The sequence below is a fragment of the Protopterus annectens genome, chromosome 3.part1 (genome assembly GCF_019279795.1).
Source record: "Protopterus annectens isolate FY-2018-M chromosome 3.part1, PAN1.0, whole genome shotgun sequence".
Lineage (NCBI taxonomy): Eukaryota > Metazoa > Chordata > Ceratodontiformes > Protopteridae > Protopterus > Protopterus annectens.
The window spans coordinates 1,010,010,177-1,010,037,226 of NC_056732.1; the positions used below are offsets into that span (position 1 = coordinate 1,010,010,177).

General features: G+C 37.6%; 1 protein-coding gene across 1 annotated transcript in view; it reads right to left on the bottom strand.

Moving 5' to 3' along the window:
• The window catches only part of CSPP1 (centrosome and spindle pole associated protein 1), a 2,775,649-nt gene that overhangs the window by 254,971 nt on the left and 2,493,628 nt on the right, over positions 1–27,050 (bottom strand). The window contains exon 22 of the mRNA XM_044066267.1: positions 5,936–5,985. Coding sequence (XP_043922202.1) covers positions 5,936–5,985 — 50 coding nt within the window. The remainder of the gene's footprint in view (positions 1–5,935; positions 5,986–27,050) is intronic.

The window sequence follows — 27,050 nt, forward strand, 5'->3', positions numbered from 1 at the left end:
AAATGAGAAATCCTCTAAAGCGGAAGCAGAGGGAATGGAGTCCTCTGCATCAGAATCCTCATAGGTAGATAAGGGTAAATCCTGGTCATCAGAGTAAACAGAAATTTCAGAATCCTGATCAGAAGAATCAGAAGGAAAATCAGTCCTAGGTCTCTTACAGGGGGGAAGGGTGGCTTCCCCTGATTAGAGTAATAAGGCCTTCAGCCATTCTTATTTGTTTTTTAGGCATAGGGGCCTGACCATGCGGTCTGGGCATCGGTTTTCTAGGCATGGATCCAGTTTTAGGCCTTGAAGAAGAAGATGGTGGTTTAATATGCAAGTCAGTAGGCCTGAATACACCCTCAAAAGCTGGCGCTTGCACAGTGGCTCCGGTCCCATCCAAGGTAGAGACATCTGCAGGTTCCACAGTCGAAGAAGCATCTCACGGCATATCGGACTCCAAATGGGTCTTAGTAGAGGCCTGCGAATCTGAACTAGCGGGTATCAGGGGCTGCAAAAGCGCCTCACTGAGTACCAGATGAACTGACGACTAGCTTAGGAGAAGCGTCGTCGGCAGCTTTGGACCTGTGCAGTCTGTCTCTGATTTTATTGTTGCGTTTTTTCGGAATGTCGGTAGTCGGGTGGCTTACCAAAGCCATTTCTGGATAATTGAATCGAGTACCAAAATATTTAGTTGCGTAAATGAACCGACGATGAATAGTATGAGATTTGAATAAGGCACAAAACCGAAAGCGAGGTAAGTCGTGGTCTGGGCCTAAGCAAGGAATGCAGTACGAATGAAAATCTTTATAGCTTACTTAGTTTAGTTAAAGAATTTGGATCTGAAACTCGAAAACGAAAATTTCAGGAGTCGGCCAACCGGCACTTGCAAATTGCTTCTGCTTCGGGCACCACACGGCAAGAAAAACTGATGTAATGGCATCGGCTGCATGCTTTATACCCCTGACTACCTGACGTCATGGAAGATGAGACAGCAACCGACGCAGGACCCAAGAATGTGATAATCAGGCCGACCGAGGGGTACTGCAAGCAGATAACCCAAATGTGATGACTGCAACAGTGGAACAAGAAGAACATCCTCCAAACTCTGGACCCCACCCAGTTCGGATTTGTGAAGGGCAGATCATGTCTCCTGAACCTGATCGACTACTTTGAAACAGTCACCAAAGCCATGGACAAAGGTAAGGGAGTCCACACAGCCTATCTCGACCTCGCCAAGGCATTTGACGCCATCTCCCATTCTGGTATCATAGATAAAATCACCAAGCTGGGTATAAATCCATACGTCACAGGATGGGTCGCCAACTGGCTCACAGACAGAACCCACAATGTAAAAATTGCAGACTTCAAACCTGACTCCAAACCTGTGACAAGTGGACTACCACAGGGTTAAGTCTTGGGTCACCTCCTGTTTGGGATCGACTTCTCTGAAGTGCAGGCTAACAGAGGGCCTCTGGCTGACAAAGTTTGCAGATGACTGCAAATTGGGTGCCACAGTTGAGTCCCCAAATGACATGGACATCCTGCAAAAGGGCCTTAGTGAGACTGACGCCTGGAGCCAGAGCCACGGCCTCAAGCTCAATGCCAAAAAATGCATTGCCATCCCCTTTGGTAAAAACCCTGTACCCATGGAATACCACAGAGGCAGCAGCCCACTTAACTCCAAAGGCGTGACAAGAGACCTTGGGATTCTAGTGGACAGTAGCCTCTCCTTTGATAATCACATTGCCACAGCAGTCAGGAAATCCTTCTATGTAGCACACCTCATCATGAAAGGGTTCTCAGCCAGGAAAAAAGAAATCATTGTCCCCCCTCTACTCGGCTCTCATCAGACTCATTATATAGTACAACTCCCCATTCGGAATGTACCTTAAAAGACATCTGCAGCAGCTGGAAAGGTCACAAAAATACCTCACAAAGAGGATTATGGGACTCAAACAGTTGCCCTACGCTGACTGCCTCAAAAAAACTCTGGCTTTACTCCATAGCATATCCCCTACTCCGAGGTGATCTCTGATTAACATACAAAGCTATGTCAAACCCTGAGCTGCTGGACATGCTACACCTAAAGAAATCCCAATCCCTCAAAGCCACACGCTCTAGAGACCTAAGCCTTTTCACCACAAGTAACAGAACATGCTGGAGGGATAGAGACTTCCCATACTCTGGAACAAGCTACCTATGTCAAGCAGAGTTTGTCGCTGGCACTCTTCAAGAAGGATCTTGATGAGTGGATGGGAGGTGGGAAGTTCACCATGGGAATCATTTTGGTGGCTCTGCTAGACAGGGGCACAGGTAATTAGCATCCATGGGTAGTGTAAGCCAGGGAACCTTGTTGGCTAGGATTACATAGCCCCTAGGGCCGACAGCCTAGTACCTACCTATGTACCTATGAAATGTTTTTAAAAAAAGAATGTAATCATGTTGAACAGAAGCTGCTGCTAGAAAAGGGATAATTAGTAGGGCATAAAAATATTTCATTATAACTAAGAATGAATCAGAGGAGGTCAGTAAGAATTGGGAAAAGAGCTTGCAAAAGCAATGCACAATGACATAATGGGAGGACACATGTATGACTTCCAAGTATGCAACAAAGTCCAGAAGGTTTAGGATTTAAAAAATTCCCTATAGAGTACTCTGTCAAACATTGAGTGAGCAAATGGCTGGGATACAGCATCTGAATTGCCTAGACATAAGTAAGGCCTTATCAAGTTTAATTCTGTTGGCTGCCAAAAGCCATTACTGGAAAATGGAAATCCAAGTATAAACCAACTGCATTTTAAGTACTGAATACTGTAAGAGAGGTAAAATAATTGGAAGACAGATCTTTAGAAAAGGAAAGGAGCACGCTATGTAGAAATAAAAGGAATATGTTGGAACAATAAATGCAGAATAATTATCAGGAGAAAGAGGTTTAAGGGAAGACAGAAATTGAGCAATTTACGTAATGCTGGGTTGATGACTGTTATAAAGAAACAAAACACATGTAATATATGCTTTATGTAAAAGGAGAATTAACGTTTTTTTTTTTTCAGTTAATGTATGTTTGCATATCTGATAAGTAATAATTTAATACCGGTGTTTAAAATCTTTTTGTGTATATAGATTAAGAATGGGCTACAGAACATTTTTTTTTACTGCAAGGCCTGTTTGACTGATAATAAACTAACAATTAAACCTAGTTGGGGAAGCTGGGCCCTGCTTTGAAGTAAACCCCTGAAACACTTGTAAGAAAGTACTGGGTATAAACACTGAACCACAAAGGGCAAAAAAAGTAAACATATCTCAAAATTACAGGCTAATATTTCACGCATAACAGCACAGGTCTTTTTTTAGTACTACCTGTATGGGTCTAGCATACTTAGCAATGTTGTAATTTACGTGCATATCTACAGTATGCAGTGTACTCGACTGCATCTACAAATCCTTCTGTGGTTTGAAAGTCTCTCTGTGATGCTGACTATTTTGATGTGGTACAGACGTATGTCACAATGTGACAACACTGCAGCTAAAAGCCAGTTTGTATCTGGAATTCATGATTTAGAAGAAAGATTCTGCATATTCTATTACAGACAGACACAAACATATCATGCAAAAGTAATGCCTGATGTATAAAAGTGTGATGTGATAGTCTTGTTGGAGCCCCAGATTATCAACACTGGCTCTGGTAACAGAAATGTCTAATATTAGGGTAAATTCCTGTGTTGTACTATTATATCCAAGGAAGGAGGATAGTCAAGACCAGCAGAAGCACACCCATGCTATAAACTATCCTAGTACCAGAAGGTACAATGGTAGGCCTCTTTTCCTGAATGTCTTAAATATTTGATAACTCTCTGACTTCTTTTTATATATCATCTGTTTTGCTTGTATACATCCAGCATATGCAGTATTACTCATTATTTTGGCAGTTTCCATAACAGACCGGCAGTTGAACATACCCATTATGGGACACTGCTGTACCACATTACATATAAAAGAAAGATTTGTTTTGAGACATTCTTTCATTATAGGATGAGAGCTTCTAACTCAATTTTTTTGTAACGGCTACTAGAAAAGAAAGCTTCTCCAAAACATATTTTCCACTAATTCTATAGGCTTAAATAATCTTCTCTTCATCCACACGTTCTGAAACAGTCCAATAAAGAATATATTCAACTCTTTTTTGAAAGTAAGATGTTTTTATTAGGTCTCTCCGTCTCCTTCTAGACATATAACACTTGAAAATGAGTTGCTATCAGGAATCAAAATTCTATTCTCAAGGATGACAATTTCAGAGTTGTGAAACTACACTGTTGCTCTCAGCAGCCTGGCATGCTACTGCACCAGTAAAGATTCATTTAGAGTTATCAACCATGATAACGGAGTGAATAGGTTCAATAACTGGAGAACACAATGGTTGTTTTGGTCAAGGAGGACATGCAAGAATTAGATTGTCCCTGTCTTTCTTTGCTTTGGCTGGCAGTGTCTGAATCAGGGATAAAAGAGGGAAGGGGCACAATAATACTTCAGTTCATCTGAAGGGGAAAGCATCACTATTCCATACTGTGCTGTGAAGAAAAACAGAGTAAACAATAGTAACTTCAGTAATGTGATAGCAAGCAGAACTAACTCTGGAAAAGCCAATTTTAACAATTTCCTTTAAAGTATATGGATCCAGTTTCCACTCGAACAAATGTTATTTTCCTACTCATGGCATCTGCCAAATGATTTCTGTCACTTTGAAACATGGACTGTTGAAAGACAGACTGAGCTACAATGTTTTGCCTCAGGCTATGATTATTTTGTAGCACAGATGTAAAGAGCTTGTTCCTCCTCCTTTACATGCTACTACTGTAAAATTCTCACTTTGAATTTGCAGATAGCCTTTCAGGACAGTTTCCAACCAGGGCATCAGGGGCCTGTGAACTGCTTTATTCTTTCTGAGAGAGATGTGAAGAGATAGAAACTTTTCATATCAGCTGCCATCTGCAGACAAGTTATTGATATGAGTTCCTCAGATGTACTCTAAACAGTATGTTGTCAGACACTGGATCACTGGCTCTTAGATGGAGTGGTGGTAAAGAAGTGTAACCAGCAGATGCCATGTATATCCACCATAGGAATTTGTTCTTTATGAAGTGAAGGACAGTAATCACTATGTCTACTGGATGTTTGGTTTGGTTCCATATGTTTCTGATTTATCACTGTATTTCCTCATATGGATTCTTGCGTGAGGTAAAAGTCGGCAATAAGATGACAACTCTCAGAAACTGACTTGCTGATATAATCTGCTGCTGAGCAAAGTTTGTTAGGACAACAGAAATTCAGCCAGTATGTATGGGGAAGGAAAACCATCCGAGGGAAATCTATGACTGCCCCTAGAAAAGCTGCTAATGAAGAGGAAGGCATTCTTGAAATAGTAGAAGCTGTCACATCACTAGTGGAATGATCTTTGACACAAGCATTTTCCAAACAGTATTTCACTGACTGACGGCAGAAGGTAAAACAGTAGGCAATCAATCTGGAAACTGACTGACAAATGTCAGCCTCACCCTCCTTACAGGAGACAAAATAGTTATATGAACTAATTTTGGGTACAACCTGGGTTACAAGTGTATGGTATAAGGGGCCCTATTTCTCCACGTTTCTGCCACCACAAAGAAAAGTGTTTAAGGACAAATCCGACATCACTTTCAGTTGGAAAATACCGTAGTCTAATACAGAACCTGACACAGGATCAAATACCAAATTGTTTTTGAAATGCGGGAAAATAAATAGGTCTAAAAGGCAAATTGATGAACATATGGGCCTAGGGATCCAAAATAAACACATTTCTTTGGTGTGAGTCAAAGTAAAATTAGGAAATTAAATAACATTAGCAGTCAGCCAAGTGCCTCCAGCTGTGCAAAATAAGTCTCAGTAATTAAAACTATGATAATAGTTCAACACTTACCAGTTTAGTACTGTGAGGGTTCATATTCAATACATCAACTTCATGATCTGCTGTAATAGAAATGGAAAAATATTTAGCAAGTCATTCTAGAACAACATTAATACTAAAAATCTATAAAAGGTAATAAGCTTACAATGTGGTCAGAAGTTTTCTGGAGTGGTATATTAGGAAAGGAGGCCAATCCACAAGGTTAACCAAAGTAGTAACTACCATGCATCTTTGTACATTTTCCCGAATATGTAAACAGTAGTCTGACAAATATTTACTCATATAAACTGAAAGGTATGATGGCCTTGAGTAGAAAAATTACAGTTGTTTAAGTAAACTTCCCATAATAGTAGATGTCTGAATTGTCACTGCTGAAGTAGCTTTAGCTAGATGGGTTACATCCTGCCAAGGATATAAAAGCTGGCCAGCTTCCAAAGCTTCAGGACACCTTCCACTTGCCCAAACTGTCAGGTGGCTTGAGCTGAGCGGACTGAAAGGCAAGTCTGGAAGCCCTTCAGAGCTTTCTGCCAAAAGACTGATGGAGGCTAAGCCCTGAAAGGACAATGTTACGAACAAAAAAAAAATGTCCATATCCTGGCATAAAAAACACACCATAAGATGGGGGTGGGGTGAGAGCACGGCTACTGCTGTTATCATTTGAACATTAACTGTTCTGGGAAGTTTACTTATACAACTGTACTATGTTCATTACACTGATCACTGCAGTAGACTTAGCTATACACGTAGATTACCCTAGCTAACTACATTTGGGAGGTGTAAGAAGTGGCCAGGAGCAACAGCAGAATGGTCCTAGCAAAGCCTGACCTAGACCTAGAGAAGAAATCAAGCTTTATAAAAGTACGTACAGAGGACCAAGTAGCAGCTTCTAGAATATTTCTGGAATCCTACCCTTTCCAAAAAGTCTTTGATGAAGCCAAGGCCCTGGTAGAGTGGGGCCTTGACCTGCCTAGAATATTTTTGTTATGGTGAGTATAGCAAAAGTTAACAGCCTTATCAATGACTTGGAAACAATTCATTTTGACACAGGTTGTCTTTTCTTTTCTTTTAATCTTTCAAAAAAATGAACAATTGATCTGAAGATCTGAAAGATTTGGCTCTGTCAGGATAGCAACTGAGGTGTCTTAGGGTATCAAAGGTGTGGAGTATCTTTCTCCCTTATTTTTATATTCACGAAAAAAATGAGGAGACAGATAGTTTGGCTTAAATTAAACTCTGATACCACTAATTAGAAATAGCTACAGTGGTTTAAGAAGTACAGTAAAGTGAGCTATTAAGAAGGGTATACATATACAAGTGATGAAGTGCTTTAAAGTGAGGTTTTAGAAAAGTGATGAAGGGTGTTAAGAGTGCTACAGCCCAGATGAGGAGCAAGGACAAAGCCAGGAGGCAGAGGGGAAATCTTTTAGCAATGATTTGAAGAGATGGTGTGTGACAGATCTGCTTGATATAGAAATTTTATTGCAAGTGCTAGCTACATTACTGGAACAGAGATTGACCCCAGAAGCCCTTTGTGGTTTAGAGATGGTAAGCATTTGTTTATTATTTGACTGAAGGGGCTTCTGGAAGGAAGTACTGAAGTAGGGATCTAATTGCTGGGCAATTTTGACATGATACAGCATGGAAAGAGGAGGATCCAAGGGCAGACTTGCTGAAATGGCAAATAAATTAATCTAGATAAAGTAATAAGAAAGCTCATACGATAGTAACTCTTACAAATATTGTAAGACCAGAGAACTGGCCCTGAATGGGTGCTGATTATGTTGTTGGCACCAGTGAGAAAACCTTTTCCATTTGCTAATATATGATCTTCCAGAAATAGGCTTTCGTGCCTCTGTTAGTACATGCTGCATATCCACAGTAAACAGGCATCAAAAAGGAATTAAGATCCTATCACCCGCACAGTCAACTGATGTCAGGGTGTATCGAATACTCCTGTTCTTCTCTGAATAGATCCAATCTGAGAAGAAGCTTGTAGTAACTGCCCATAGCCATTTCCAAAAGAAGCTGACTGCGCAAGAAGGGAGTAACCATAATGATCTTGGGGGATTCCTTCTGAATCTTAGGAAGTACCCTGGATATTAGTGGAAAGAGTGGAAAAGCAACCAAACATCCCTGTCCAAGGAAAAGAAACAGCTTTTGTCTTCTTGCATGGAGTCCTGGAACATTATCTTGCCAGTCGACTGTTCAGACAGGAGGCAAAGAGATGCACTTAAGGACCTCCCCACAAACAGATCAAATCTTGAAAAAAAAAAGCATGATCTAGTTTCTATTCATGAGGGTCTGCCTTGGTCCTGTTCAGCTTGTCTCTCTCACAATTTTCCCTGACAGAATGTGAGATGCCTGTGGAGTGAGATGGTGGTGTGAAGCTGTATCCCAAGCTAACATGGCTAGTCTGCAAATGGGATAAGACCTGGGCACTCCCTTGCTTGTTGATGTACCACATGAGTACGATATTGTTTGTAACCACTTGAAGAGATCACAGGGACAAAAGAAGGTTCAGAGAGTGGAGTGCCTTGATCAGGGCATGAGGCATGCATCTCCTTGATATTTACGTGCCTGCGTCTGTCTTTGGTGTCCCCAACTATCTGCACTTTTATCTCTCCTGAAACTGCTCCCCAAGCAGAGTCTGAAGAGCCTGTGGTGACTGACTGCTTTGGAGTAGGGAGGGGGAAGAGGAGACCTGGATTTAAGGACATTGTTGTCTCCATCAAATGATTTCTTTCCTGACAAACCTCAGCACTGGGATTTGAAAAGATAAAGAGTGCTGACGTTGTGACCACAAAGATTTCATTTATCACTACCTTTCTCATGTGGAGTCTTGCCAGTATCATGACAAACATAGATGCCATGAGACCCAAAATGCTGAGATATTCCCCTCACAGTGACTGGCCCAAGAGGAAAACCTTAGAAGCAGATCTAAATCTAGATACAAATCTATTTTCTTCCTGTAGAAGAAAAGTTCTTTGAACTGACGTGTCTAGCTGACATCCCAGGAACACAATCCTGTGTGAAGGGCTCAAGACTTTTGCATGTTCTCTTGGAATCCTAGCTTGTGTAAGAGATTTGTCATCCATGAGAGATTTCTGACACTTTAAAAAAAGACTCTGAAAAGGTAAGCAAGTCTAAATATGGAAAAATGTGGATATGCTACAGCCTGTAATGAGTTATAACAGAAGCTAACACTTTGATTATTGGTGCAGTGGCTAGTCCAAAGGGTAATGCACAGAACCAATAATGCGATCCAGGCGCACATACCCTCAAGAAATATCTGAAGCGTGACTGACTAGGGATATGCCCGAGAAGCTGATCTATGTTTGGTTATCGAAAAGACAAACCCTCAAATGGCTAAATATTGTACATAAAGCAGTGATACACAACATTACCGAACATGTGTAACTTTGAAAATAAATTCATCGAATGGCCATAGTTGGCCACCATCAGGAACACAACCAACCAAAGTGGGAGCTGTGCCCCCCACACACCTCCCACCTATATATACCAACTCTGAGATTGTACTACAGTGGGGAATAGGGCAAATTTAAAAGCTTTCCTTCGCTTACTTTATGCATCGTGTTACTTTCTGGTTGTTGGCTAACTATAGCCATTTGATGAATTTATTATCAAAGTTACACGTGTTTAGTAATGTTCTGTATCGCTGCTTTACATATATTTAGCCATTTGAGGGTTTGTGTTTTCGATAGCCAAACACAGACCCCTGATAAGCATCTCTGAAGTCTAGTGTTATCAAGCAACTTGAAAGATCAAGACGAGGTAACATGCTACAAAGTTATATAATTTTGAATCTGGGCACTATCACAAACAGATTTAGGAAAGAATGATCCAGAACTGGTCTCCAAGTATTTTCTTTCTTTAGCACTAGAATATCCTTGAATTAAAACCCTGTCCCACCTGGGAAGGAGGAACTGGTTCTATCATTCCTTGGGACATCAAGTGATGAAGAACATGAAGAAACAAACAAAAAAAAAAAAGCTGATCTGAAGGAGGAGGAATGACCCCCCTGGTAAGGAAGAATTTCCCCCCACTGCCACCTGTAACTTTGATGAATGATTTTCAGAACCCATTTGTCTGAAACTCTGTTGCCAAGGAGAAAAATGAAAATTCAGACTATCTGAAAGAAAGAAGGGGGGCAGAGTGGGAGGGGATCAACTGCCTTTTGTTTTGAGAGGTTTGAGGCTTATTTTTGGAACCCCATTGTCATTTTTCTTAAGCATTTGCTCACCTGTACTTTGTTGAGGGCATTTATTCTGTTTCGTGTTAAAACTTGATGAGAAGCTAGGACATCTCTAAAAACATGGAAAAGGATGGCTGAAAAATCCTAGAGATTCCCTAGATCAGCTTGCCCCTTCATCACACTTTTTGATCACCTCTACAGCATTGGGACCAAACACTAAATCTTTATCCATGGGTGAATTTAAAATCTAAATTTTAACATCTGAGTGGTTCTGAGAATGAAGCCATGCAAACTGCCCTAAAACAGTACCAGTAGGCATAGCCCTGGAAGAATTATCAGCACAGTCATGCATACGTTGCAAACATTAAGTAGTGACCTGTACAACAGAAGAAACAAATCTATTTAAAGTGAATTTTTCTTTACAAGAAGAAACTGCCAATAAAACATTCCCCATACTTTTGCAATTAGCCTAAACAAACTAACATATGCACCTGACAATTCAAATTTCTGAAAATCAAAGTTGTAGAAATAAAGATTTTTTCCCCATACTCATCAATAATTTTTCCATCCTTATCAGAAACAGTAGGACTGGAATTGGCTAGGTGCTCAGCAGCTGTGGGATCAACTACAACATGACCACTGTGTCAGGTTTGGGAACAGGATATAAAAATTGAAAAGACTGAGGAACTTTATACATTCTATTTGCAATTTTAGGGACAACTAGCTGGCTATCAGTAAAACTGCAAGCAGCAATACACACATCCTCTAACGCAGACAGAACAAGTGGAATACATATATACAAATATTTCAAGCACTGGCATTAATGCCCTTTTAACGTGCCAATATACCAAAACAGTTGCTCCCATAAGTGCCCAGGTTGTTCGTAAAAATATCTAAACTACTGCTTGCTTTAATGTGATTTGGTAGTGAATTCCATGTATCAGCTGCTCTCTCTGAGAACACATTTGTACACTTCTCATTCCTATAGAATCTTCTACATAGGCTGTCTGATGATGATACTCTTACTACTTTTTGATAACCCCAAACATTCCTAGAGGTAGTTGTCTATAAATGTCATATATACCTGAATAAGGTCTCCTCTTAAATATCTATGAGGCATTGTACAAAGTTCAGACAGTTTACTCTTTCATAATAACTTAAATTTTCACATCCATGGATGCCCTTGGTACATTTCTGCTGTACTCTTTCCAGTTCACTCATGTTTTTTTTTTTTTTTTAAATAACGTTTCCATGTTGTTATTCCATACTCACGTTTAGGTCTAATGTCCATCATTTCTGATTTCCTAGACTTTGTAAACCTTTTTGTATATCCTATAGTTGTATAACTATCATTAACCAATTAACTCAAAGCTGGCTCTACCTTAAATGAATCTACAGTTTCAATAACTGTGTTCCGTATTAAATATTCACCTTTCAATTTAGGCTTCCCAAATCTCACATGCTTAGTTTTGGTGTATTTATCAGCAAATTATTTTCCTGTGCCCAAATAGTCAATTTAGACAAGTTCTTTTGCAGGCATGCCCTATCTGAAACATATGTAATCAGTTTACCCAATTTCAAGTCATCTGCATAAAAACTGTAGAACACCTCAGATGTAAAAGATATATCTGAAAGACACAATCTAAAAAGGTACGAGCCTAGGACAGAGCCCTGTTGGACACCATGAATGTAAACAAGAATTTCACCTGTCCAATTGCTGTATGATACTTGCCACATACCATTTGTAAGCAATGCAGCTATCCACCTTATCAACATTATATCAACACCTAGTTGTTCTAATTTATTGATCAGTGTTTTGTGTATGACCATGTCAAATGCTGAAGTTAAATCTATATAAATTACATCACAGCACAATTTCTTCATTCATAACTATTAAATTGTTACAGAACATCATGTTAAAGGTGTTAATAGATCTATTTTTAATATATGTATGCTGATATATGTTTTCAAGTCCCAACCTTTCCAGTTCTTACAATAACTTATCCAATCTTACTTTCTCCATTATTTTTCCACAACATGAAAGTAGACTTAAGGCCAGGCCTTTAGGAATCTGGGTTTGTCCTACTCCCCTTTTCCTTAAAGACAGGTTTGATAAGTGCACGTTTCCAGTCTTGAGGAATCTCCATATATTTACACAATCTAGTATATAACAGATATACAATGGTACTGTAAAAGTTCATGCTGAAGTGTTCTCAGGTCATTATTAATGATTCTGTCTCCACCCTGTGCTTTGTTTGGATCCAGATTGCATACTTCTTTTTCAATATAATCTAATTGATTTCAGTATCAGAGGTTACCCGGATGTCACTAGGACAACTTAGTACTCCCTTTGTGGAGCCAAATTGTTTTGCATAAGATTTTGTAAATATATCTATAATCTGTTGTGTCTGAGAATAAATTTTAGAATCTACGCACAGTTGTTTATATGTCTTTACTCCTTCCATGTTATACATTTATAAAATGGTTTCCTATTATGCTCTATATGATTATTTAAATTTTCTTCAAATGTTCTCGATCTTGTCTCTTACTATGCTTAATTTGTTTGGCCAACTTACTTTTTTTCAGCTTTCAAAGCTGTAGTTTCACATCTTCCATTTTTTATAGTTTTCTCGTCTCTCACCTTAATCAAGTATATTGTTCTTGTGGAAATACATTTTCCTCATGTTGTGTGCCTAGATCCTGATGTTAAACATTTTTTGATTTTTTTTGCATTCAAACAATTTCTCTTTTAAAACTTTTCACATTCCTTCTGTAGGTTTTTCCACTAAACACATCATTCCAATTATAGTTTTACATACTGTTTTGATTTCATATAATCCGGTATTAATAGTCTGTGCACTGGTTTAGATTTCAATTTGGCAGAATTATGTAGCAACAAATTAACCTATATAAGCCCATGGTCACTGCACATCAACGGTGGTAGAACTTGACATGAAGTAACAGTAACAGTAATTTCTTTAGGAACACAAACAATATCAAGCATTTTCCATTCCCTGGTAGTTTTTTTTTTGGCAGTCTCGAGCAATTCTTGCTCCTGAACATGCACTGTGAGATTGTGAATAAATTCCTTACTAATGTTGTTGAATCGATATTATTCAGTCTGTTTCTAGTAAATTTAAATCCACAGCCACTATTATTCTTCTCTCCTGTGTTACTAGCAAGAAATGTATGAATTCCTCTAGATCATCAGCACTTGACTTTGGTGGTTTATACACTCCAACAATTGTTATACGTTCCAGGCTGAGCAGCCAAGTGCTTCAGATTATGCAGGACGCTCCGCATTCGACCATAAGTGAACCTACTGTTCCGCATTGAACAGCTTTGGCTCTGTACACAGCTTTTGACTGGTTTGTATACCACAATTACTGCCAACTGGCATCACGGTATACAAAACAATCAAAATAGCTACTCCATTATTCCGCATTGAACAGCATTGGCTGTGCTACATTTTTTTATTGGCTTGTATTCTGCAATTACAGCCAATCACCAGTGTGGTATCCGAAACAATCAAATAACTGTTTCTGAGGATGGGAGCCAATGAGAGCTCCCAAATACGTGACCATTTGTGTACCAGGAATAGTTGTGGACAGCTGCATTTAAAGACAGGGAAAAAAATAAAGCAAACAAAACAGTAGCAAAGTAAATAACTGCAATACCAGCAGTTAAAATGAATCATTTTAACTGCTGGTACTGCAGTTATTTACTTTGCTACTGTTTTGCTTCTATTTTATTATTTTTCCCCTCTCTTTAAATGCATACCTCTCAACCTCCTAGAGTAAGAAATCTGGACAAAACCAATAGTCAAACATAATGTGGTGATAAAGGGACAATTTTTAGATATTGCTCTTATAAACTTAGCAAGTTGCTAGAATAACAGGTTTTGTGTTACCATACAAGAGATATCCGAAATTCAAATTTCTGTCATTATCTTATTATTTTATTACTCTCTGATTTGCCAGAAAACTACATATTTTATGAGAAGCAGACTAAAAATATGAGGCAAAAATCTGGGCATTTTGCAAAATTCTGGGCAGTTGAGAGGTATGATAAGGGTGAGTGAGTGTGTGTGTGATAGCTTTCAGCACAAGTAATCTGGACAAAGCCTTAATTAATGGGGGGACAAAAGCCCAACAAAAAAATCAATTTTAAATACTGCTCTTATAAACTTAGCAAATTGCTAGAATAACAGGTTTTGTGTTACCATGCATATTCTGAAGGACATGATGTCTGAAACTCAAATTTCTGACATTACCTTATTATTTCATTCCTCAGTGGTGATTTGCCAAAAACTATATATTTTATGAGGAACAGACCAAAATATGATGCAAAAATTTGGGCATTCTGAAAAATTCTGGGCAGTTGACAGGTATGACAAGGATGAATGTGTGTGTGTGTGTGTGTGTGTGTGTGTGTGTGTGTGTGTGCATATTTTGGTTAAAAGGACATGACCATGGTCAAGGTATGCTTGTCACGCAGTGAGGAAATGTGATGTTCCACATTTTAACTGTTTGTCACACATTGTTATGGTCTGTGTTCCAAACACATTGGCCTCTTACTCTTACGCAGGTTGACACATATGGTTCCAGGATTGTCTTTACTGTCACAGTTACACCATCTGCACTAAACATGTAATAATCACAGGTTTCATAACCATCTGTAATCCCTATCATAACACCGCCACATATTTTTTTAAAGAAGGTCTATTACAGCAAAAAATATATATTGTCATTGTTCTTTATCCATGTTTCACAAACAATAAAAACATCAATCCTGCGGGAATGTAGCTAATTTTCCAATAAAAAAACTTTATTATTAATGCTCCTATTATTATCAACCATCAGAGATGCATCAAATGTTGCTATCTGGAAACTGAAATTTTTAATCTGGCAAAAATCTTGCATTGTGTTTATCAAACATTGCAAAATATCTGTTGCAAAAATTCTCTTCCCTGATCTTGACAAGTACATGCCATCCTGTCACACATATGTGCCCAAGATTAGGCTCAGATGCCCTACACATTTCCATTTTTTTTAAAACAGGACATTTTTTTCATGTACTTATTTACCTTTAAATAATAATTTCATTCATGTTGCTATAACTACTTTCTACATGTCATAACACCTGTACAAGCTATGCAAAGAGGGCTGTAAGTTCCCTGCTAACAGTCAGTGTGCTTGCGGATGAGATCATTTGCACTGACATGAAAAAAACAGATCTTTACTTCCTTACATTCAGGCATTCTAAGGCCTTTCTCACATCCACTATTTTTGCTCCTGGCAAACAATCAATGTTCATTATCTACGATGCAAATATAAGTATCGGTTCTTCTAATAATTGAATCTCCAATCACAAGAATATCTTTTCTGACCAGATATGAAGAATCTTCAGCTTCTAATTCAGTAACATCGCCTCTATCAGTTGTTACTAAACAATGATCTAAATTACCATTAGTCATTAATCCCACTGTTTTCACTGCTCATTACATTTGCAAGCATACAATTCTCATCCAGCTGTCTTTATACAGCCACAGCTTGAGCCATGCTGTCAATGTCTGTCTTTCTCCTCTCTATCTCTTTTTTGTTACACAGTAATATCTTGCAATCCCTTCCATGTTCATTTTTGAATTTATCCTTTTCACCTCCCCTTGCCTCTTTTTTTCTACCTTCTCTTCTGGAAAAATGAATGTTTTTGTAGAATGGAAGTTTTTCTGACAGAAACATGTTATCATTCATTGTAATCTGCCTGTGACACAACAAAGCAGTGTGCTTTTTAGCATGTATTCTCTTTGGTTTACAGACATTTATCAGTATAATTTTCTTATCTGTTGTGAACTTTTTAGTTTCTTTTTTATTTTCTTCTATAAGCTCCGAATACTCAGACTGCTGTCAGTGGCATTATCTTGTTTCACTGAGGTTGAGTGATCTTTAAAGGCAATAGACACTTCCTTTTCTAAACGTGTTCTATTTGCGGTTTGCCTAACATCATTTATCTCATCAGTCCAGTCACTAATATATGTAACAACATTTCTATATATGTAACAACATTTCCCAAAGACGTTCAATTGCACAAGTGCAATCATCAGTGAGTCTAGATTTACTACTAATAATGGTAAGCAAATCATCCAAATTTTGACATGAGGAACACAGATCACCAGTGTTATCAGGTGTTACGTTTAAACATACACAGAAGTTACTAAACTGTACAACAGATTTGTGATTCAGCAAATCATTAATTGCATACTCATTTAAGGAATCCTATCCAGCTGCAAATGAATAAAAAATTCTAAAAGAAAAGAATAAACAAAATCAGCTACCACAGAATTCAGAGAGAATTTAAATCAACTTCTTTGTGAAAAATCAAACACTATACAACTAAATATTCAATTTAGTACAGTGAAGTTGTTGCTCTGACTGTACAAGTTGCAAAAGTCACACAAAAGCTGGAATTCTTTTACATCTTGCATGAATGCGTAGATAAGCTCTGAAGTGTCCTCTCTGCAGTCTGTGTGACTTTAAAGCTGGCTAGGTCCCTTGGGATGGCAAGGGTTTGCCAGTCTAAAACCAATTGGATTCTAACAGTGAAAATTAAAGGTAAAACAACAAAATATATTTCAAAGTAAATCTTTTTTTACGAGCTATCCCTTCCTTCCCTACAAACAGTAAAAAACAGTGCTATAATGTAAGATATAAATTCAAATAAAAACTTCTCTTACCAAGCTACTGCACAGTCAATCATAAACCAAAACAGGCTTGGTTAAATAAGCTCAGAGGAATGGGTGTAGGATCTGGAAAAACCTGTAACAACTCAGTATTTTCTGAGGAACTGAGAAACATCAGTGCTCTCCCACTGATAATGCTGGCATAGTCTAAAAATAGTCTCAGAGAAAAAGAAAACCCCACAAGGGGAATCAGAAACTTAGATCTCCTCTGTGTCTGAATCAGGAATCTAGGGGGGATAAAGTATCCATCTCTGCATCTCCCTGCTCAGATTCAGAATCTTGAATCTCTTCAGGAAAAGAGGAATCGCACTTTCTTTTATCAGAAACTAAATCCTGAATAAAACCCTGAGCCATGCCCAGCACTACTCATATCCAAAGAAATTAGAGGAGGAGTAGACACATGCTACTAATAATGGTAAGCAAGGTAAGGCAGATTTTTTAGCAGAACGTAATTTATTGAAGGGTATGTTTTTAAAAACAGGGTACCCTGAATACTTATTCGATTAAATTTGGGTAGTGTCCACTAAAAGAGCTAGGGGGCATTTTAAGCCTATTTTACACAAAGGATGCATGGTACCCCAACATTTTATTGACAATGATGTTACTACATACAACATGATACCCAATTCAGGGCTCATGTTTTTGACAAAATATTCACTGAATGCAAAAATTATTTCTAATATTTTATATAAGAATTGGGCCCTAATTTCAGAAGATACCCATATCTGTAAAAAAACTGGATGGCCCTCTGCATATAACATACCGACGAGGACAGAATTTAAATAATATCCTAGAATTTCAAAATGAAATAACTAATATATGTTTTGGCATGTATAAATGTGGTAGTTGCCACCAATGCCAGCACATTAAAGTTGGGAATACATTTACTATTACAGATATCGAATACTTAGTGAGAGGGAAGTATAATTGTGAATCTAAAGGGATTGTCTACGTCGCACTAGGTCAGCAGTGCCAATCTTTCTACATAGGAAAAATGGAAAGATCATTGAAACAAATAATCTATGAGCATATATATATATATATATATATATATATATATATATATATATATATATATATATATATATATAAATGCTTTAGCTAGGCACACCTTAGAAAATCCCACAAATGCTTTAGCTAGGCACACCTTATTCTCCATCAGGAAAAACACAATGCTCTGGAGGGTCCTTGGGAGCTGAAACTAGAAGAGAATGAACTTTTGTGGCAGATTCGTACATATGCTCATATTACCCCAAGCCTTAATGAATATGCCTCAATTAAATGTATTTTGGAGCTGAAAGCATTAGATAGGTGAAAATTATATGTTTATTGAATACTGATTTGTATTTTTTTATAAGCTTTATATTATTTTAAATGCAATATAGTTTGTTAATGTCTTAACATTTTAATGTTCTAGGTATAATGTGTTCCAGTTTTAAAAAGGAAAAGGATTTTAAGCAAGGTTTTATGTGTATGCCAACTTCAGTGTTTGTTCTGAGTCCCTTCTTGGTTGGACTTATTCAGTTTAAAACATTCACATACTTGATTGTTTAATTAAATCAGTGATTAACTAATTAATGAATGTATAAAAACTATAGCATTCTGGGAGAGGGATGTCTGCAGAAGTCTAAGCATTATTTTAGATGAAAGCGCTAACATTTAAAGTCTTGAGAAGATTACAGCTACTTTGTTTTTTGTGCTTACAAGTGCCCTGTATAGACAGACGCACTGAGTGACATTTTTCCTGTAAAAGAACAACTGAAATTTCACCAATACCTAGTTGTACATAGGACAACTTATTTACAGTGACAAGCACTGCCCCCAGAGTTGCAAACCAGACATCCCTGACATTGCCTTATAGTCTTACTCCACCTGTCTAATCAATAAAGAAAGGTCTGCTGTCATGGATATGAACTTCCCACTATTTCTGTTATGTAGAAATTTCCTGACTTTTACTGACAACCAGTTAATTCTCAAACAACCTGATATGATATGATATGTAAGAAATATATTTACACAATGTCACTGGAGGCAAAGCTCTCACATAAAAGTACTCCTAAATTCAATAAGATTATCAGTAGTTTACACGTTGCACCCATCACACAAAACTCAAAGTAGACATACAGAACTAAATATGCTCACACACTTAAATGTAACCTTCCTAAACCCCAAACACCTCCTAGAAGTAAACATGACAAATACCCTCATCAGCTCCGAATGCGCTCTTTCAAAACAACACCCACATCAACACATACAACCACATCTCATGGAGCCTCTACTTCTAAAACTATAAGGCAATCCACCACACATTCCAACATTCTAGTCATTGGAGACTCCATTGTGAGACACACTGATGTACCTGTCACCAGGCTGAGTAAGGAGAAAGTCACAGTCAGTTGCTTATCGGGGGCTAGGATCCGCCACATTAATCAAGCACTCAGGTCAATGGACCACAAGTACCAGTATGAATCAGTCATAGTCCATGTGGGTGTAAATGACCTGAGATGCACTTCCCTAGACTACATAAAGACAGACATCATGGAACTCTCAGAATGCATGTCCCAGGATGGTACAAGCCTAGCATTTTACCTTCTCCAAGGATGATGCCCCAAGATGAACAAAAGGTGACTGACTTTAATAACTGGCTTAGTTTCTGGAGTCATTCATTCTAAGGGGATGCAATATTTGTCAGCATGGAAGGAGATGGTCAACAGACCACACTGCTTTGTTAGGGATGGTCTGCACCTCTTCCCTCTAGGCTTTTGAATATTAGGTAAAACATTGTCTTCCCCCAAAGTGCCTTTTTAGGCAATGCCAAACAAAGTACTTACGCCATAGCAAATCAAAACCAAGAAAATCTAAAGGTATTACTGCTCAATGCTAGGATTCTAAACAAAAAACTCCACTTCCTAGAAGCTCTCTTCACCCTAGAACATGATGATGTTTGTGCGATCACTGAAACATGGTTTAATGCCGCTGAGAGCACACAGATAGTACAAGGTTATAATGCCTTCTACACATTCATACCAGCTACTACACAGACAGGGACTAAAGGTGGAAGTGTCTCGATTTACATCAAAAATAAATACACCTCTATGCTGGCAAACAGGACAACACACTTGAGCTTCTCCATGTGAAAATCAAAATTCAATAGTGCTTCCTTGCAAGTTATAGGTCACCCTCCTTGACCCAGGAAACCCATACCATGTACTTAAACTTACTGGAAACCCTCACCATTCAACCCAATACCATATTCATGCATAACTTTAATTACCTCACTATTAACTGGGAATCCTATATGACACCAAACATGCAGGCACAGAGATTCCTGGATTTGGTAAAACCAAACACCCTAGACAAGACTGTAAGTACACCAACCAGGGGTGCAACCATACTGGATCTGGTCCTCACTAATATGGGAGAGTGCTGCACATACCCTAATTTAATGTCTTCCCTTGTAAGGTCAGACCACAAAATGGTCTCCCTTTGAAGTAAAAATAAAACCTGGTCCCCCAGCTAACCCTGGATTACTAAGGAACTATTCTAAGGCTAACTTCCTGCTATTAAGCGATAATCTGGCAAAATTTCAAGCCCTCACAAACCTTGAGAACACTGTTGTCTATGCAGAACTGTCACAAAAACCCAGTACAAGCATGTTAACAGCTGTATAAAGGCAGCTGTACCAAACAGGAAGAAGTACAGAACTAACTCAAAAAACAAGCCACCCTGGTGGAATCACAAAATCAATAGACTGTATAACAGAAGGAAGAAAAGCATGGCACAAATTGGGAGGTGAAGCACCCAGCAGGATAAAAAGTACTCTCATCAAACAAACTCAGAGGACAAGTAAAGTCTACCACAGCCAAATGTGTGGTAAAGTTGGCCTTCCAGGCCAAGGACAACCACAAGGCATTATTTTCTTTTTTTGAATCGCCTTTATTGAATTATTAGTTGTGACAGGTAGAATTACATTTAGATAAAGTAATCAAACTGTATTAACAAGTTCACTTTTACAAACAGTATACTTTGCATATATTGCTATACATTATATAACCTAAGCAATATTACATAAATTATTCAATTCCTGCACGTTTTTTTTTTTTTAAGAAACATCTCTATTTAACCATCACACAACATAGGCAATCATACGTTTATATAAATGAATCCAAATCACACCAACACAATCCTAATTTCAAGCATTTTACATTGCAAACCATACTGACACTCTCAGTTGCAAACATTATACATCATTTATAATCTACCCAATCACTGTCAGTCAAACATTATACAGCTCATTTAAGTCCTGCCATCTCTTACACCTCATTCCTCCCCTGCATGTATTGTGCCCACAATTCCCATTTTTCCTATGTAGTTTGCTCCTACCCTTTTCTAAAGATCTCAATACCAGTTGTTTTATTTCCATTACTAGGATTCACTACTTCTAATATAGTTGGTTTAGATTTTTATTTCCATTTTCTAGTAACTGCTTTTTTGGCAGCCACCATAATTACACAAAGCAAGGCCTTACCATGTCTAGGCAATTTCGATGCTGTATCATAGCTCAGAAAAACATCTCCCTTGTAACACCAATCTGACCACCCTACATCTCAGACAGTGCATCCTGCAGGGAATCTTTAAAGTCGGCAAACTCACAGCACTCTCGGAAAACATGTTCCCAATTACTTCTTTCATCTGCATCACACCTCCAACATTCGCTCTCTACCTGAGGAAAATTTCTCTGGAGTCTATTTGGGGTATAAAAATATCTATGTAAACACTTCCAAGCAAAAATCCTAAATCTTCTACATTTTGTTGCATATTAGGCAGACATACATATATCCTCCCATTGTTTCTTTGTGAACTGCTTATCCAAGCTCTCTTCCCAATCCTTTTTAATCTCCTCTGACTAATTCTTAGTTATCCTGCAATATGTCATATGCTCTACTAATTATTCCCTTTGTCATGGCAGCTTCTCATCTAGATTCTACTAAAAAACTCTATCAGTGCTGGTCTTTTGTTTAGGACCCCCCTATTTATTTCGCTTCGCCTAATACTCTGACATCAAGCCTTGATAAGGAAGGCAATCTCTAACCTGCAGTCCAAATAAATTTTTGGCATCATCTTTCCCTCTCTAGTTATTAGCTCCCAATACCTCGGTTCCTTTGTCAATTTTCTCCAATAAATTCCAGCCACCTCTTGCCTATTGTTTATATTTCTAAATGCAGTTATCCTTATCGGCAGAATCTCCTTTCTGCATTCCCTTGCTGGCTTAGTTCTTAGGATACTTTCTGCTACTTTATAGATATAATACTCTGCCTAATTGAGTATAAAGAGAACCTGTTGATTTGTTAGTACCATTTGTCTGATGAAGGCAAGGCAACGTCCTTGCCGAAAGCGCTTACATTTAACGGTTTTATACTGTCTTATCTGACTTTATTGGATTTTACTTACTGTTTTTTTGCCGGCTTTTATAGTTTCTGTTCATTTTATTTTAACAAGTTTTTGTTTGTGTTTTGTCATCCATATTCATATAACAAAGCTTCCATTTTCTCAGTTTTTGTATTATCTTTTGTTTAGTTTCTCTTCCCACATATCCTTAGCTGCTACACCAGAAGCATTTTTAATCCATACTCCTAAATACTTAATTTTATCATGTTCCCATAAATATGGATCTTGCTGAACCAATTCAAATGTGGGTACATAATTTACAGTTACTGCCTTTGTTTTAGCTTCATAAATGCTGTATCCCAAAAAGATATGAAACAGTCTCAAAATGTTCCACAACACGTAATGTCTCTCTCTGGTTTTGTTAGGTATAAAATGTCATCATCTGCAAATGCAGCCAGCTTTTCTTGACTCCCATACTAATTATATCATTGAATTTCTGAATCACATATTTTCTTTGCCAATGGTTCTAAACATAATGCAAACAACAAAGGGGAAAGAGGATACCCCGGCCTGGTTCCTCTGCTCAAGCAGAAATTGTCAGGTAGGACACCACCCACTTTAATTTTCTCTTCTGCTCCCTCATATATCCTCTTATCAACTTTATAATTTTTTCAGGAAATGCCAATGCTTCCATTGCCCTGCTCATAAAGTCCCAGCTTCCTATGTCAAATGCTTTCTCTGCATCAGGATCCACCAACAATAAAGTTATTTTCTTATATTCTTCTTCCCTCTGGATCATGAATGTTCTGTTAATGTTGTCAAATGTTTGCCTCCATTCCAAAAACCACATTGATCCATATCTATCAATTTTGGCATTACTTTTGCCATTCTTTCAGATATTACCGACATACATACTTTATAATCATGGTTTAGTATTGAAATGGACCTATACGAAGCTGGATCTGATGGATCTTTACCCTCTCTTTAGGTATTACAGCTACCACTGCTTTCTCCCAATATGCTGGTATTTCTACTCCTCTTAAAATAGTGTTAAATAAGATCTTCCATATATTTAACATTTTTTTCCCTCCTAGCTTCCAACCTTCTACAGGAATACCATCTATTCCTGGGGACTTTCCAGTTTGTGGGTTATACATTACAATGTTTATCTCATCTCCTCCTATCCTAGTAATTGAGCCTCATCTACTTCCAACCTCGGCATATTTAATTCTTCCATAAACATTTCCATTTATATCTTTTCTTGATTTCCATATTTCTCTGCTTTATACAAACTTTCAGAGAATTTATAAAATATTTCAAATACCTTTACAGGATCTGTTATCCTCACTGTTATAGGCTCCCTAAGCTTGGCGACAGCCCGTTCTACTTTCTGTGCTCTAGTGTTATTACAAAAAACAGTTACTTAACTACAATCTTTCTAAAGTCATGTATATTATTGAGTCAATCCTTTACTTTCTGCTTAGCATTCTGCAGTTGATCCTCCTCTTGTTCTGAGAGATTCCCCCTATTCTGCAAAGCTTTAACATTTGTTGGCCCCTCTAAATAAATCTGGTTACTTCTTAACCATAACTTCCTTTCTTTTATTTCCACCCTATTTTTAAACTCCACCTTAATTTTATCCCACTCTCCAGCTATATTTTCAGAAGTAATTTCTATCCTCTTGAAAAGCTCCTGAATAATCTCCACTACCCATTCCTTAAATTCCTCTCTTTTCAAAAGATAAGTGGGAAAGTGCAAGTCTCATTTTTATTTCATTACCCTATGTTTTTATTTTAGTTATTATTGGCATATGATCTGAAATAATTACTGGGTATGTATCAAGACCTTCAATTAAATTCACATGTTCCTGTAAAATGTAAATTCTGTTAAGCCTAGCCCAATTTTCGTACCTTGGGGAATAATACGTAAATTCACTCTGAACTCCTGTTACTGTTTACATCTTCCACGCCAAACATTTTCATAAATTTCTTCAAAAATGTACCCTGCTTTGTTATACTTTCCCTTCAGGGCCCCCCAGACATGTCTTCAATGCTGCAAATCAAATTCCAGTCCCCAACTATAAGCAATATTCCTTGCTGAAAACTGATAATTTCTCCTAGAATTTTCTAAAGCTCCATTATAGCAGTTTTAGGTAGAATATAAATACATGCCAGCATAATCCTCCTACCTCTCCAGTAACCCCATAGCACTACACATCTGCCATTACTATATTTTTTATCCTCTTCTATCACTATTGGAGCTTCTCTTGGAATTAATACAAGTACTCCTCTTTTCCTTTGTCCCAGACATTCTGCTGAAAAACCACCATGAAAACCCTTCTTTATCAAATTCACATGTTTGGTTCTTTCCAAGTGTGTCTCCTGTAACATAGCTATTTACACTATATTTTTAATATAGTTCACTATTCTTTTTATTTTTCTGTGAGACCACTGACATTTTCAGACATTACAGAAAGCATCATTGTATTAAAGAGTTATTATTCCCACCTTTTATATATACCTTTTTGCTAAATGTCTAATTCCAGTTTTGTGTTACATGAATACAATGTTTGGCAGGTTGAACTTTTATATAGTTGTTACTTGTTATATCCATTTTAGCCTATGTCATATCTTATAAAATTTTGTTTTATTGAAAACCCTCAAAAAAAAACAATGCCCCACTAAAACCTATTAATTAAATACTAACACACAAAACTATGTACATCTTCAAATATTGAAGTTTGACCCTCCTATTAGGAACAAATGTTGCAAACAGACAGCCACACATACAGATTTGAGTTAACCTAAAAGAAAGGTTTCCATGCTAAGACTCATGGTGCAGCCTGTGCTTCTACTAAGTGCTGATTTTGTCTTATCTTTATAGCTCTCCCAGCTGGGAAAAACTCTGAATGCATTCAAAGAACATTATCTTCTAGCCAGTTTTTCATTCCTTTTTTGTTCCCCAGCCAATCATTCTCCACCTGACTGTAACCAATTTCTCATTATCAGATTGCCTCCATGGAGACAAGAGGGCCAGACACAGAATTCCTAGAAAGCATATATTCATTTCTTAGAAAAAAAGCCTCATAATATTCAATAATTTTCATTTACTTGCTTTCTCTTAAAACTTGTTACTAAATCAATCTAAGATTCTTAAGATCCTTAATCCAGTCATTCCCCATACAAGACCGAGAAAAAGCACAGTCATTTTTCTTTTGTCATGCTCTTTGAACTAGGATTTTTTTACATTGCAGAAACTACATTTCTTAAAACAAACTAAACAAAAAGACACAAAGGAGAAATAAAGGGAAAAAGAACAGCAGCACCTATTTACAATCCCCATTACATTTAATAACTGAGAAAATGTTACTTTATACCATGCAATGACAACCATAAACCTAAAAAATAGTACTATTAAGAAAAAAGTTTTCTTTACTTATAGTTAACTTTATTCTCTATATTCCCACCCAAAGCATTTTTCCAAATGTTAGTGACATGAAGTAGGGCATATACTTTACAGTCCCCCATAAGGCTAACAATCTCTGAAAAAGACCAATATTTCCAGATTTTCTTGTTCTGTCCATATTTCACAAATAAAATTATTGCACTATAATCCCACATTAAGTTACTGGTTTTATTACTATATCTCCATCTCACAAATCCTGTCTCTGCTTTATTTCCAACATAATCTTGACTCTTCTAGAAAACTCTCGTGCCCACCTTCCTTCTCTCCAACATCTTCAACTGAAGCAGTGAGAAAAGGTTTCACAGGTACAGTCTATCCGTGATTTTTTATTACCAGAAGAACAAAAAGCAGAATCTCCTTCTGTTTCACAGCTTACCTTTTGTTGGACAAACTTTGTATATTTTGTCCTTAGCATGTACTTCATCAAAAAATGCAGGGAAGGATAATTTGAAGACAGCAGGATACGCTAGTCTGAATCTCACATTTGCGTCTTGACATTCCCTGAATAGTGGAATGAGTTTATTCCTCTTCTGCCTGGTGTACAATGAGTAATCTTTCTCCACAAACACTTTCTCTCCCACTTTTAGTATTTTGTCATTCTGCCAGAGTTTTGTCAGCTTCAACTCTTTCTGCTCGTAGAATTGCATCTTTACTATTAAAGGTCTAGGTTGCTTTCTCATAGCTAGGTTTGCAGCATACACACAAGGTGCCCTTTCAACTAACAACTCCTGCTATGGAATACCAGCCCAGTTGTTTATTTGTACTTTCATAAAACTAATGCAGTTTGTCCCTTCCAGCTTCTCTGGTACAGCTAAAAATCTCAGGTTTTCCCTTTGTGCTCCGACATCTAATTATATTATTTTTTGAAACCTCTCTTCCTGAGCAGTCTCATATTCAGCCAGCCTTTTCTTCATGTCCTCCTCTGATTTTTGTAGCTTTATGACCTCATCTGAAAATCTGCTTAAAGTTTCTTCCATTTTTTTCCAGTCTTTTGTTGTTTGTGTTGATATACTCCATCAGGGTTTCATTTATTTTAACCAGGTCTGTGTGCAATTCTCTTATATTTTCCTGTAGGTTACTGGAAGTCATGTCTGGAGGTTGCATTGCTTTTTGATGAACAGCTGCAGAACTTTTACCAGTCAATGTTTCTTCCTCACTTTTTGCAGCTGGCTTTTTCCAGTTTTGCATTTCTTTTGTCCTGGCATCCAGGCAGTACATTTACTAGCCAGTTACTGAAATCTACCCATAAACACAATAATCTACTGGCCTTCTGTATTGAGTTTTTGTTTTCACACTGGGAGAGCTGAAGTTAAGCTGCTACT